General features: G+C 44.6%; 1 protein-coding gene and 1 long non-coding RNA gene across 2 annotated transcripts in view; one reads left to right on the top strand and one right to left on the bottom strand.

Moving 5' to 3' along the window:
* The window catches only part of LOC131885190 (protein Skeletor, isoforms B/C-like), a gene marked incomplete in the record, with an annotated part of 1777 nt that extends 1085 nt beyond the window's left edge, over positions 1-692 (top strand). Inside the window, 2 exon segments of the mRNA XM_059233142.1 lie at positions 1-68; positions 137-692. Of these exon segments, the coding sequence (XP_059089125.1) occupies positions 1-68; positions 137-585 (517 nt within the window).
* A 2943-nt stretch (positions 693-3635) lies between these two features.
* On the bottom strand, positions 3636-14845 carry LOC131885525 (uncharacterized). Its single transcript, XR_009373850.1, has 3 exons — positions 14765-14845; positions 4183-5134; positions 3636-4051 (listed from the first exon to the last, which is right to left on the bottom strand). It is a non-coding gene; the product is annotated as an uncharacterized LOC131885525 (long non-coding RNA).
* Between the last annotated feature and the right edge of the window lie 599 nt (positions 14846-15444).

Raw genomic sequence — 15444 nt, 5'->3', positions numbered from 1 at the left:
TGACAAAATCAAGGCCAATTTATGCGGCTCCTTAACCTCGCGTATCAATGTTTGTTGTTCCAAGTCAGGTGAGCTCCATCCAAACTAGCTAACCGTTCCGCCTGATGTGATCTTATCAAATATACATTCATTGCAGATGATGGTCCAGGACTGGAAGTTCCTGACGTTATTGGGGCTGGGGTTCCACAAGGAATGCTCAAGTTCAACCAATTGACCTACCATGAATTGTCTGGAACAGTGGAATTCCTCGACGACAAGAGAATAGTCATTCGGAACATGATCTACGATGGATTAGGTCCAGACGCTTTCTTCATCATTGGCGTGGGAGAGAGTCGATCCCCCAATGTCCAGGACGCGATTCCCGTTGTTCCAGATGATTACGCTGGAGCCCGTCTCCAGTACAAATATGATGACCAGGTTCCTATTCTACGGGCATACACTGGCGAGGACGTGACGATAGCGCTACCTGATGGGGTCACCACAAATGATTTGCGGTGGATTTCCGTGTACTGTCGGGCATTTTCTTTGGATTTTGGACATGTCATCCTACCCCCTCCAAGAGATGTCCCAAAGCGAGCCTACTAGGTTGCGTTGTCACCATAGTAATATTGTTCCGTTGGAATATATTGGGATATATCCTGGTTTACATTTCAAGAACGAGGCACCTTTTAATAAAGGCTGAGAAAACACGATCTCTGGTTTTTATAGATCAATTCATCCAATTTAGTGTTCTTGAAGAAATGAACTCATTGCCAATCTTCATGCTGCGGACGAAATTTATATTTAATTGGCAAATTTGTTTCAAAAAACTTTTGAAATGTATTTGATTACAATTGCGTTGGTTCTAGCCGTTATTAATTATAACTAATTGGTCTTTAGATACAACTGATTGAAATTACATTCCAATTCTAATTTAATTACCTATCATTTCTCGAAATCCCGCCACTTAACTTCCCTCTTATATCGGCAGAAATGGGATTAGTTGCAATTCCTTTGATTTTAAAAGCACTTAAGTATAAGATTTTGAAACTGTGAATGCAATTAATATCACATCATTGGTCTTTCCATTTTCAAAAGCAGTTGTTAGTTCTTCTAGGTTCGACAATCTATTTGGGCAGCCGTGTAATTGGTATAGTTGGTTATTTGGTTGGCTGAAACGAAAAGAAATTTGAAGCGGATGGGCACTTATTACGAGTTGAATGTTCACAGGAAACTCGTCCTTGTCAAAACAATCTGACTTGAGGCGCCATGGTTTAAAATTATGAAATACTGTCAACTTTCAAAGACACAGGAAACGATGTGTTTGACGAAGAAATGCTCTTTTGATTAAGGTGAACTCCGTATCCAGCCAAACGTGGCCTAACATCTTTTCTTTTCGGTTTCCAGCCAGAGTTTTTTCGTCTCTCCCTCTCGTTCAAACATTTGGTCACCAACACCACAAAAAAGTCTCTTTAATGGAACGTTCCAAGTTTTTTGTTCCCTTCCATTGGGACGCTAAAGTCTGGATGGTCCCATCGCTCTCGATGCTCACAGGCAATATGAGTAAGAGCAGCAGCAGCAGCAGCAGCAGTAGCAGCAATTGCGTTGAAGACCATGGATATCGGGTGCAGTGAAAGAAGGACCACAGTCTTGCACTAGTACCAAATCCACCACCACCACCACCACGACCAACATGGCCAACACCGTAATCCTCTGAATTATCATTCATAAAACATGATTTTCCCCTCGGACAGCCCCGGACAATATTTCCCCCTCGTATGAAACCATCCCCTAAATGAAACTCCTCACATCTGGGGCATAAAATCAACATTTCCCCCTGGGGTCGCGCTGTCGCTCGGTCTTTTTTCTGGTCTTCTTTCTTTCGAATCGGGCAGTCAAAGAAGGGTCGGAAGAGGAGAATTTTAGTATTTTGGAATAATGTACGAGTCCACACAGTACGTAGGCCAAGGGCGAGTTGCCAGCTTCCCTAGACCATTATTCTCAATATACATACACTCTCCGGTAGAGAAAAAAGCCCCGTGTGTCTAAATGTTCCTCAGCTTGGCTAGTAGAAGAGAGCTCATCCTTGTAAGCTGCACTGTATACTGTATTCTGTATGGTGTTCCACTACATGTGTAGTCTCAGTTAAATGTTCAAGAAATGCAAGGGTAAACGCGCGTGTGTGTGTGTGTGTGCATGCTTCTTGCATGCATACAATACGTACATTCCACTCATCCTGAGCCCAGAAGTCGTCCTGCATGGTGGTTAGATGGGCGACAAAATTCCCCCAAGGGCTCCTTCGATCGAAAAGCTTGCCGCTTTCACCCCATCCCCTCGGTTGTTGTAGTAGCGGTGATGCTCAGGGTGGGTCCCTGTGCAAACTAGACTCGAGCAGGGTGAACTCTGCCAACGGAATGGAAATTTCTACCCCCAGTTCTGTTTTAATTAGTCGTTGGCTCGAGTTTTTTAATGCGCCCCATTGCTGCTGTTGATATAACTATCGCTGCTCCTACTGCTACTGCTGCTGCTGCTACTGCTTTTATGCGAAGGGCTTCTTCTTTTTTTCGATCATCACTCGCTCGCTTCCTAACCCAACAACATTATCCCGAGTCCAGAACCTGGGACTTGGTGTCCCGACGGAACGACACTCGGTCATGGCGCCATGGTCCAATTCTCCATACATTCATCCATCCATCCTGCCATCGGTCTCTCTCTCTTTCTCTCTCTCTCTCTCTTTTTCACTCTCTTTCTGTCTCCATCTCTAGTTTAGTTGGTTCTAAACTTGGTGCTCTCCGTCCCTGCAGGTCCTTGGCCCTCCGTCCCTCTTGCTCGTGGCTCTGGGTCCCCTGGTTCGTTTCATTTCGTTTTGGAGGCTCTGTCTCTGTCTCTCTTGCTCTCGGTTTTTTAATCCAGTTTGAATGGTTGCTGTTGCTGCCGTTGTTGTTGTTGTTGTTGTTGTTGTTGTTGTTGGTGGTGGTTTGCCCGCTGCTACGGGTAGTAGTAATGCTTCCATTGCGCTTCATGCTCCTGTCCGTTCGCCAATGCAGTAAAATTGAGCTCGTTGAGTCTGAAGGGGAATCATCCTCTCGGTCTTCATTTGAGACAGCTTTCTCTAATCTTGTTATTAATTTCTTTTGGAACAACAGCTAGCTGCACTATACTACGTTCCACAATGAAGGGCGTTTTATGCCAAGCTGATGATAGTTCCAGCTTACCGGATCATCTCAGGTCGTGTCACACCAACAACAGTTGTGACACCACATGCTATCCCTGCTACGCCCTTCGGACATCGACATTTATGAAGAATGCTCCCAAATACGTTCAAGTTGTTATAGATTGCAATTTTGGAACAACTTCAGTCCTACCTTGAGCTCGTCCAGATCTACAACGTAGAAGAGGAAATTCAAGATCTTAGAGATCTGGAAGCAAATGAGATGAAGGAGTCAACCGTCCAACCATCATCATCTATCCTAGCAGTCTAGCAGTCTCAACAGCACAGAAGGACCAGACTACCAATGCCAACCAGAGTGGCAGCAGTATCAACCAACCAAGCAGGCATAGATCCAACCATTAAGAACCCCCGAGCACCAGGAGGAGCTTCACAGTTTAATCAAGTTAGCAAATGAAGTAAAACTTTCCACGAGTAAACAGAGCTGAATGAGTCGTTGTCTCTTGGGTGGTGTAGGCAAACTTGGATGGGGAAATTTTAACGAGAATTTGAGATAAGCGTCGTGGTGTCTGGTGTAGCTCCTAACGTTGGTTCAAGATGGACCAACTCGCGAGATGGAACCAGAAGTATAAGCAATGGAACTGGAAGAAGAAGAGGAAGAAAAAAAAGACAATTTCCACTCCCCTTCCCTCATCATACGTACGTAGAGTGCGCCCTGCTGTCGACTACAATAAAGTAAAAGGGACATCTTCCCTTTGCTCCATTATTTCAACGATCGATTTTGAAAGTGCATCGATTTTTTTCCTGGGGTGGTTGTTTCATCGTGTGTGGATGTGTCACTGACCAAACTCTAGCGTCTCATATCAAAGAAGGGGATGAGTCTTTTCCCTCCAACAACTTCAACTAAATTGGAAATGTTTTGAACGAAAAGTGCGCGTCTCGTAAAATTCGACAAGAATCGACAATGTTCAGTGCCTCAGAAAGGGATCCACCCTAAGGCTTCACCGTGAGATCCAGTCTCGGATGTTACGTACGGACAATATGACTTGTTGCTGATGGGTGCTCATCTCATTAGTATGCATTTTGGGTGTTGAGCTAAACTGCTAATTTTCTCGCCTTCTTCAACGATTTCCATTCCGTTTAATTATAAGGGCCAACTCCTCTTTCATGATGATGACGATGGCGGTGGCGGCGTTGGTTGTGATGATGTTCCCGGTTGGTTGTTCAGCATAAAACCTCTCTCTCCTCCTCCTCCTCCTCCTCCTCCTCCTTTTTCTTTCGTCGAGTTCGCTTTTCGCATAATGAACAATCCATTCAAGACGAGCTAAAATGAAGAGAAGAGTGTGTCACAATTCTGTAACTTCGTCTCTGAGGGGCGGACTTGCTCAACGTTCCTGCTTCAACACATATTGTACCCTCCTGTTTGGTAGTACATATGGTGGAGTTGTATGCATGATATTGCGACGAGTGGAATTCGTGGTCCAAATGAGAGAACATCAGATTAATTCCTTTGCGGCGCCGTCATCTCCTGCTCCTCTTCCATATCTTCCCGTCCTCTCCAACGCCCCTTCTTCTTCTTCTTCTTCCGTCCCTTCCTTCTTCGCCCGTTCCTCTTCATCCGCCTTTTTCGCCTCCTTTTCCTCATCTTCCTGATCTTGTTCCATTTCCTTTCCTCCTGCTCTTTCATTCTTGGCGATCCTCTTCTTGGTCGTTACTTGCAAAGTGTGTACTTCTCTACAAAATAGTGTTGTGCTTGAACTGGAAAGTGGAGCAAAGTCTCTGCAGATCCAATGACGGGGTCCTTTAGTCGTCCCTTCAGTAGTCCGTGAAAGGATGATGATACAGCTAAGGTACTGTGTGTCCGTAGTAGTAGCTGTCGCCATGCAGATCATGATGATGATGATCATCATCAAAGTGGTGGAAATACTTTCTGATGAGAGATGTTGATGAGTGAGGCACGTGACTTTCACATTGGATAGGGTTGTGCTGGGGCGGGAGAAAAAAAATCGTTTTAATTCCATTCTTCTACAGGCTTTTGGTTGTTCCACAGATTAGCTCCGGAATAATTATCATATTCAAATTTGATTGCAGACAGATGTGTGCGCGTATGAGAGGGAGCAAGATAGAGTAAGTGTATATGTATGAACGTGTGTTTCATGACACAATGAAGCACAAGAATGGAGGATGATGCCACCAGCACCATCATCATGATCCTCATCATCACCACCACCACCACCACCAGTCACTGCCATGCTTCTACTCATTTGCATGAGATCAGTAGCACTTGTTCCTCAAGTTCATCCACGAGCCCTTTATTAACGAACTTCGCTTTGCATATCAAAACGCGTAAAAACGCGATTGTCAAAGACAAAGCCATAATTCTCATTGTGTGGGTTTCATAACGAGAAAGCCGTGAGGTCCCCTACGAGAATGAGCCTAGAGATCGAGGTGTGATCTAGTTTGTAGAGTTTTTCTAATCGCTCCACGCCATTCAATAGAATGCACTTAACAAAAGTCATCAATGACGCTTTGTCTGAGTCCTCACTAACGAATTCTAATTCTGATTTTGAACAGGAATCATGCAGCATCTTAAATCTTTATAGTGCGATGACCATCGTGACTGGGCTCCGATGTCATTAAAAAAAGTGGCCTGACTTCCAGTCTATGTAGGGTAAATGCTGGCACAGTAGTTGAGTGGAAGTCGAGCCGAACCTCACGAGTGTTGCTTATTGTTCTCGCTCCAATTTCCTTCGTATTAAAGCGTCGCGGGAGGTCCCAGGTTTTTTAGCAGGAAGCTCATTTTATTATTAGAATTGATGTCTCAGAGGATGACATTATCGTCCATCTGACCAACTGTTATCGAAACTGGCGATGCTGGGCGTTTTGTGTGTGTATACACTCACACACTAATGGATGATATTACGGAGGTCATTCAAAAATTATGAAAGAACCAGACAAAAAAGAGAGACATAATTCCAATCGATTTGATGACAGGCAAAAGGAACACGACTCTCTGAACGAATTTCAATGGGAAATGGAAGCAAAATGTTAGCATATAAGGAGGAGGAGGAGGAGGAGGAGGAGGAGAGGGAGGGGAGGAGGTGGTGAATTTAGGAGGAGGAGGCAAAGACAAAAAGCAGAAGAACAAGAAGGCGAACAGTGAACAACCAGATAAATCATTCGTACAATTCTGGAATTGGTCGTTAGCTAGCTTAGTTATTAACTGTCAATTGGTCCTCCTTTTCCTCTTCTGAAGTTGTCAGTTCAACGGAATCGGACATGATTGTCATTAATTGAAGACATTATTTCTCAAAGCCAGTTGAAGGTAGCAATCACACTCAAACCCAAACAGGCCAGCTTTGCTAGCAAGTAACTAATAGTTTGCCTGGCAGACTACAGTATTGTCAGCGGCAGCAGCCAACAAATCAACCATCCATCCATCCACCCATCCAACCACTGGAGCCACCACCTTCTGGAGGACGTGAGGAGACCAGAAAATGAGAAGAACTGGAATGAGAACGGGAAGAATAACCCACGGTGTCGTCGAAAGTGCAGCACCCTTCAAATCTGCGGCCTCCAGGACAACCAAGTCAACCAAACACTCCACAGGAGTGGAAGGGAGAAAGAAACACACACCGCCACACACAAACCGACAAAGCGGGCTCTTTCTTTTTTTTCTTTCTACTAATGAAAATGCTGGAAAATTTATTAGTACCATCGGCGACCATGAGGTTCCAACTGAAAGGTGGAGTGGAATGAGACTCCAAGAGGTACTAATCGCTGTACTCCTCACCGTCCCCGTTCTTTTGAGCACCATGGTCTTGAGCACAGAAGATCTGTTTCCTCGTTTTTAATGCGATTTTAATAACGGTTATCAGAGGCAGAACTCCAAATCTCATCTGAAACACAAAACATCTTGGGGTTTGTATTGTCTGCAATCTGTACCAACAGCAAGCACGGAGTACACTGAGTGCATGTGAGAGCCACAACTAGTGGGAGAACCACTGCTTCATCATTCCAGCCACAAGAAGTATTATGCACATTCTAGTATATCAACTATGCATTATAAGCACGAGAGAGGGAACGGAAAAAGAAAGTGTTTGGCGCCCCTTTCGAAGACGAGAACCGGAAGTTTTCATTTGACGACAAACACCCTTCAATACAACAGAGCATAAGAGTAGCAGGAAAAACAAAAGCATTTGATGCCGTTCCTATGCCATGCCATGCCTGTCATCAAGCTACAAACCAACAACGATCACCGTCGGTCCCGTCTACATTAGTACAAATCATGGGGAAGGAAGGAATAACAATTAATTTTCTGTCAGTGTTCCGATGTATCCTCAATAGATATGGGAACAATAGAAACTCGACCCAATGTGGGCACGTATTACCCGCTCATCTACCCTCCCCCCCCCTCCCCCCTCCTCCTCCTCTTGTTCTTCTCCTTCTCCTTGTTCTGACACTCAGACTCATTGAAGGACCGGTGAACGGCCACAACCAATGGACGGTGTTGATGTACGATGAGATGGTCCGTGTGTGCGTGTGTGTATAGCCCGTAGCTGTGGTTGTTTCGTTTCCAGAGTGATTAAATGCGAATCAAAAGCTACAAATTGCATGTTCTTCAAAGGGGGGGGAATTAGTACCATGGCTGGACACAGACAGGCTCCGTTGATGTCTTGGAGGATGGCGTCGAGCAAAGGCCTCGAATTTGACGAGAGAAGATAAGTGTAGTACGTATCTTTTGTGTCAGAAGCGGTTTGGATTCGGACCTTAGATCAGAACCTGTATTGACTTTTGGATTTTGCCTTTTGATTCTGCTCCGATCAAAGGCCATCTTGGTTGGATTTTGAGCGAGAGTGAATAGGTGAGTGACCGACTGGGATAAGATTTTGCAACCTTAGCTGGCTTGGCAAAATTTGATCTCGCAAAGGAAATTGTCTCCCAGATCCTTCACAATTAAAGCAATTAATAATTTGCTTATAATAGCCACTTGTCACCAGTGCATGCCACTAATGACAACAACCACGCAACTTTTGCTGTATCAGACTCTCCATTATCATTATGAACAACGACAGCTAGCCACATCAGGAATCAAGTCCGCACTCAAGATTATTAGGAACAACAACAGCAACAACAACCATTCGAGCAATTGCCGTCGTGATCGTTGTTTTCATCAACGTTGTGGGGCGTTACGTACATCGCAAAATACGGACCTGCCAGTCAGAAGTACATGGACAAATAATTGCTGTCGTTCTTCTTCGTTACAGGATGAAACATTTCCCATTACAAGAATGGTCTGGTCCGATCTCAAAAACTCCCAGGGCCAATGACACACACGGTACTTTAGTACTTGGTAAAAGTGGCTTGGAACAACATCAACCTTCCGTAGGGGACTGGACAAACAAATTCACACTGGTCTCATCATAGCGCTGAAAACCCTTTCGCATATCAAAAAACAGAGCAAATATAAATGAGGTTAATGTTTGCGAGGGAGGAAAGAAGATATCATCTTTGTCATGGTTAAACCTATAATGATTTGCCTTCATCTGATCGGTTGAGAATTTCAAAGTTTTGAATCAATAACAATGATTTGGGGTTCCTTGGCATGATATGGTACAACTATTCACAAATACATCATGGTAAGTTTATTCTTGACCCAAACATGTTCTTGCATCGAGCCATTGGCCATGTGCTTCTGCAATAATCTGATTCATTGGTGGTATCGGCATGTTTCTGGAGAAAAAAAACATAGCTCGCTCCACGCTTCAGTGGCTCGGTTGGCAGGTTTCATTGTGGTAACTGGAAACCCAAACCATTGTTAGTTTGTGAACTCCAACCTCGTTCGTCTTTGGCTGGTCCGCCATCTTGGCCGTCTTGATCACCATTATCGCCAGCCACTGTCATTTTGTAGTCGTTTGTACCCGTGCCCTAAAAAGGTCGCGCTTCGCCAATAACAGGTTTTTCAACATTCTCGCACAAGTTATTTAATCGATCTCAAGTTTGAGTGTTCATGTGTGTAAATACCATTGACCATCCTTCGATTTCAGGTTTGAAGAATGATAATGAGTCGATTGGTTTTATTTGTTTCCATTTGAGCCAATCCAGTAGTGGAACATGTTCGTAATATACATTAGTTCTTAAAACCTCAGTCATAAAGTGCTAGGGAGAGCCACTTCAGCTAGATTAGCTTCTATTAGGAGCATGGACTCTGTCATTAAGAATCACTAACACTTGCCACATAACTAATGCATGGTTCCAGCCGGGCATTACAAAGCATGTTCCACAATGGCAGTTTGGAAAGGACCAAAACACGACGAAACGCATATTTACCAGCAATAATATTTTGTCACATGCTATGAAGCCTCGACCAGACCTCAGCCCAGTCAGTCAGCGCCATTGTTTCACGGTGGTGGGGAAACAACCAAAAGTGTACGGTGCAGTGTACGCACAGTCGGTATATTTAGATTGGGCTACGGAAAACGTGGTCCAAATACTAATACAAGTGATCGTTGGGAGGTTGTGCTAATAACCCCTCTTTGACAAAAATGACTGTAACCACTGTTCAGAGGACGATGTTGGCAGCGATGGACAAAGTTGCTACTGTGGTTTATGGTACTACATTGTACAGGTACACGAAGTACAGCCATCCACGAGGTTTAATCTGGCTTGACAACCCTTTTCCACTAATTGCCTTTCGCGCCGGATATAGAAACGTCTCATTTTGCATCCCAAGGTATATTTAAAAAGAGATTAAGATCAAGACATCGAAGCTTTGTGTTCTTCGGCATTAACTGTACACGAAGTACGTAGAATGAATGCACTCCATCGAAACTTCGACGAGCTCTCGAAATGAACAATCGAGCTAGACCACAATACGCTCAACCAAGTGTCCTATCAGGTGTGTTGTATAATTTAAGTTAGATTAATCGATCCTCAGGACTATTAATTGCCTCGAAGGTGAGAGATCCCTTATCATATTGCCATAATCCACACATTAATCGAGCTCACTCAACGTGTATGTAGAGTGTACGAACCTTCATTGTTAGAAGTATGCTCTACGTATTTTCGAAATCAGAATGCCTGATATTCGTCAGACTGGTGTGTTTTAGTCGTGTTGTTGTGTTCATCGGCAAGAAGGCTTGGAATTTTTCTCGGGATTTAACGCCTTTGATCTAAGAACAACCATGGCGATCTCGATCAAGATCGGGCTTGAATGCTGGTTGGTATTCTGAGTCGGTACGTGGTCTCTCAGTGGCTTGGCTCATCCTCACTTGTGCAGGTCTATTTTGAGCGAGCCCAATTGAAATGAGGTATGCAAGATGCCGCCGCCTGCATGCAAGCTCATTAGAAAAGCGGAAAATGCGAAAAGTCTCTCAAATTAGCAACTCTTGCGGCTCATTTCAACACCACTATATATTACAACCATACATCGTCCACAAGTAGGATACACACTGTAGGCGTCCTCTCGTCGCAATTCATCGGCTTTGCACCACGTTTTCCACTTGAAACGCGTATGTGAATATGAGTGAGGGAGTGTTCATAAATACAGTGTGTATCCCATTTTTAAGTGCGACGCCACTCCGATTTGAAGTGAACGGCCATCACGGACGAGCAATTAACTTTTCTGGGCTTCACACCTTTTCCACTTTTCAGAATAACATTAACACCATTCCGAAACCATCTCCATCCAACCCTCAAACCAAACCACATATTATTATTATCATTATTATTATTATTATCACTATCATCGTCAGTACAGGCTGGCTGACGTGGCCCTGAAAGAAGGAAAGACAAGTCGAAGGAGGAAGATGAAAACGATGGGACTCGGAAGATGAGGAACCCCAAAACCCTCTTTTAGTTTTCCATTAGGACACACTTGCCATCTCAATCTCTTTGGACTTGATCTCAGATGATCTTGCGGGGTGTTGGTTGCGGTGGTCGTCGAAGAAGAAGGAGACGAAGAATACGAAGTGATGATCACGAGGAGCTTGCCCTGATCTGAACGGAGCCTTCATCGACTTCCTCTATCTCTCTTCGCATCGTGAAGCTGTCATAATGAGAAAGCAATGACAATTTATAATCCGTTTCCTGATCACCGTGGTCCAAACCGGAGCAGTCTTAGCTTCCACTGCATTCCCACTCTCCTCACTGTCGGCTTCACATACTGCCTGTGGTACGCATTGATCAATGATCAGTCGGGATATGGGTGGCTTTTTCTACCCTGGTCTAATGACACTATCTCGAAGTGGGTCGGGTTACCTCTCAATCATGATGACCGCAAAGTGATGAGATGATATTCCACGTGGGGAAAACACTCTACGGTGTTCTCTCCGAGTGGAATCGCCTATTGACCTCGATGAGGGAGAGTGAAAATGAGTCAGGGTTTGACCATTATGATTCTAATACTCCGTCAGGTTGGAGGAATTCTAATTGACTCTCGATGAAGGATCTGCATGTTGAGGAACGGCCCTGGCATTTTTGAGATTCATGCCCGCGGATTCCAACTGGGCGGAAAAGTCATTGCCATGAATGTGAGATATTGTAATGAACGAGTTTACTCAAGTCTCCTCTGCTCGCTGAGAAAGAAAGAGAGAAAGGAAGAAAGAGAACTTCAAGTGCCTCTCGCTCTCTTTTTCTTTTTTCCCGGACAGATAGGTCGTCCTTCGATTTGCGGTGAGCCATTAAGTCTTCAACGTGTCAAAGACGTCGTAGCGAACATTGTCGTTGAAGTCGGGATGGCCGAAGTGAAGCAGGGATTGACCGAAGAATGGGGGGCTTGGAAGGATGGATGGATGGGTCGTCGTCCAACGGATATGCCGCTGCCGTTCTCGGGTGAAGGACGGTGAGTGAACATCGGGCTCGTACATTGAATTTGAGTAGGTCTGAGCGAACTGAATATTAATGACTTGTCCGTCTCCTAGGTCGTTGTTGTTTCGTCATTATCTTAGGTGTGAAATGACGGGCTTAGGGCACTAATTACAGGCAGCCATGCACTCGTTCACTCTCACTCCCTCATTCACTTGAGCCGGCTTTAGAACGCCGTCCCTACTTAGTCAACGAGCCCTGGAGAAGTTGTAAAACCGCCTCAAGATCTCACATCATCCCTCGTCGAGCAAGTACCTATGAAGAATGGAGTACTACTCCTCATCCGGGGACGCTTCCTACACCTCCTCAATGCCAGCACCATCACCACCATCGATAGCTCCGGCACCACCACCATCACCACCACCACCATCACCACAGTACCAAGGTACGTCCGACTACCCACAACAAGATGGTTAGGAAGAACACACAGATTCTTATCTGGAGATCTTTCTCGAGTAGGTGTTGGAGGTGATGATGGTTCGAAACAATTTATGAACATGACCAATTTTGTGTCAGGCACTAGTAGACAATGGTGCAAGACGTTCCCCTCAGAAACAGATCTTGTTGTTTTTCGCCTACGTGCCTCATTCTGGTTGATACTTCATATTGGTTGGTTGATGTGTTTGCGATAAATGAACCAGACAATCCGATTTCTCTCCCATTTAGCCTCCGTGCATTGTGCCCTCAAGAACGTGCAAGTCCAATATTCGAGGGTGTTTTGAACTGAAGTGTCAGACCTAGCCGAATTTAGCCGTGCGAGCGTCGAGAATGAAAAGAAAGGACGTCCTGTAACAATCAATTCTTCAGAGCGCACCAGATTTCATATCCTGGGACGGACCCGGGTGATTTGTAGTCTTCACATGCGCTGTTAATTCAATGCTAATTAGAAGGTTGGAAGACACGGTTCCCTGCATTTAAGGCTTTGCATACAAATGAGATGGAGGGGCTTTTTATGTGAGAAAAGAGCTATTATCATGGTCGCCGCCGCCACTATCGTCGTCGTTGTCGTCGCCTCTGCCCTTCACGACACATTCACCTGTTCCACTTGGATCCTCATCAACCTCATCGTCGGCGTCGTCATGATTTTCATCATCATCATCATCGTCATGATCATCATCGCACCCAACCACTGTCAAATTGAATTTGTTAATTGATCTTCCTTGAACGACAGCGCCAACGAGTTTTCTGGAAATCAAGTCAATGATTTGGAAGATTCCCTGTTGAGGTTAATGCAATCAAATCAAAAAATTCATTCCCTCTCTCATTCTGCGTGGCTCTTACTAGCAATTTTCTGACTTCAGTGGAAAACGAGTGCATTTCTCAAAAACTCAAGAGCTCTTTGGTGTGCTGCTCGAGGAGCACCATTGCATACAGTTCCTACTAGGTACTCCGTTCATATGCTAGTATTAGGTGCCAACTCCACCACTGCTTGTAATCGTACAGCAGTACGTTGTAGAAAGAGTATTCGTATTCGATTGTATAGCAAGTACCACTCGGCTACTGCACCACTGGTGGGACGTATTCCCTCCAAGATTGAGTCGGTTGACTATCCGTGAAAGACCCAGTATCATATCGTTTGGCTTTCATGGTTGTGCCAGGCTTGCTGTTGGGTTGGCCCTTGAAGCCCACTTGAAGCTAGAAATTTAATTGAATTGCAGGAAGCTCAAATTCTTGTCAAATCATGCAAAACCTTCGCGAACTACGTAGAAATCGTTGAACACAATTTATTGCTCAAGAAAACTACCACAATAAAAGTCACTGATTGCCATCCATCCCTTAACACCCATTTCTTGGCACGTAATTTTTCATTAGGCCATTAATAATTCACATTGATAGTGGTAAATACAGTTTACAGCGGCACCCTTTCCAAAAACAGAATTCCCCCCTGTGTGGAGCTGAAAACCTTCCATTTGGTTCCTCGGAACACTACAATCAAGTTGCTCTCATGACCAACAAGAGTTAGAGAGCATTTTATGGTTGTGATCAAAAATGTGCCCGAAGACTTGGCCGTGGTCGGAACTCGCGAGTATTCTGCATCGTCCTGGCAATACCAACTTTGAATTCGAACTGCTCCACTATTGCCGAACTAGCTCTCGCACTCACACACTCACGCGCTTACTTACTGGCTGGATGAATCTCATGGAACAGCAATTGGCCAGGCAAACCCGGTGATTACAATGCATTTGAACCAACCAATGATGATTACCGCTCGATATAATAATGTGGCTAAAAGGCACTAAATTTGAGATTTCAATTCTTAGCTGCATGCAAGCCCCTGATGGAAGTGGCCGGCAGCTATGACATTGGTCTATTAGTTATTCCGTCTGTCTGGTCGTCAGTGGCGTACTTAGGCTCTCTATGTGCGTTGTACGTACATCGTGGTGGGTAAAATAACTGACTGACTGACTGCTTTGATTGCCTTCAGTCTACTAGGCCCGTCATTGAAGCTTGCTCTCAAATTGGACTTGTCCACTATCACGTATGGTAGAGATCCTCCCTCAACAAACAGCATTATTCTTAAACACACACATATGCAGGGTGGAAAAAAGTAAGGGCCACGTTTGGTGCCTTCTGAATATTACCTTACTATTAATGATGATGGGCCAAATTTTCAGTTCAAGGGACTATTGAAAAAACTTGATGTCAAATACTATATGATCCAAGAACATTCTAAAAGAGGTTAGTAATCCCTCCAAAATCGGCCTTCAAATTCTTTCCACCCTGTAAGCGCGTAGGTTTAGGAACACTCACCTCCGTCGTAATGCTGGCTGTCAAAGTGAGAGAAAACGAGGGGCCCATCCCCATTTGAAAAGTCAGCTGCACAGAGCTCGCTTCAATTGGACGCCAATCCTGCAAAGAGTAATGAACGTTAGCGTTGATAAGTGCTTGAAATTAGGACTGACCTGAAAAGGGTTCGCATTTAGTGTTATAGCTTTCCCAACTAATAGATAACGACAATTCAATTGAATTGACTCCCCAGCTTCTGGTTTACCTACAACCCACGAACAAATCAAGGCTCATCTATCCATCCATCCATCCATCGATCTATCCATCCATTCATCCATCTACGTACCTACGTTCCTACGCACCTACCTACCTACCTACCTACCTACCTACCATCATCCTACCATAGTGGCTCATCCAGAGAAATTTACCGCTGAGCAAAATACTCTCGCATAGCTGGGACAAGATTATTGACTGGAATTTGGAATCAACCTGCAAGCAGATCAATCTTCCCAATTCTTCTGATTTTGTGGAAGCCCTAGTAGTTGAAATGGTTACACCGGTGACGGTGGTGATAGTGGTGGTGATGGTAGAAGAAGCAGTGGTAGGTGTAGGGGCAGCGGCAGCAGCAGCAGCGAAAATACAAGTGAATACAAGCCAGCGTTAGTAGTAGGTCGACGAACCATATCGTATCGTGTTTCAGACAG

Source organism: Tigriopus californicus, chromosome 8, assembly GCF_007210705.1.
Source record: "Tigriopus californicus strain San Diego chromosome 8, Tcal_SD_v2.1, whole genome shotgun sequence".
NCBI lineage: Eukaryota > Metazoa > Arthropoda > Copepoda > Harpacticoida > Harpacticidae > Tigriopus > Tigriopus californicus.
The sequence above is the reverse complement of the archived record's forward strand: the minus strand, read 5'-3'. Positions and strand labels throughout refer to the sequence as shown.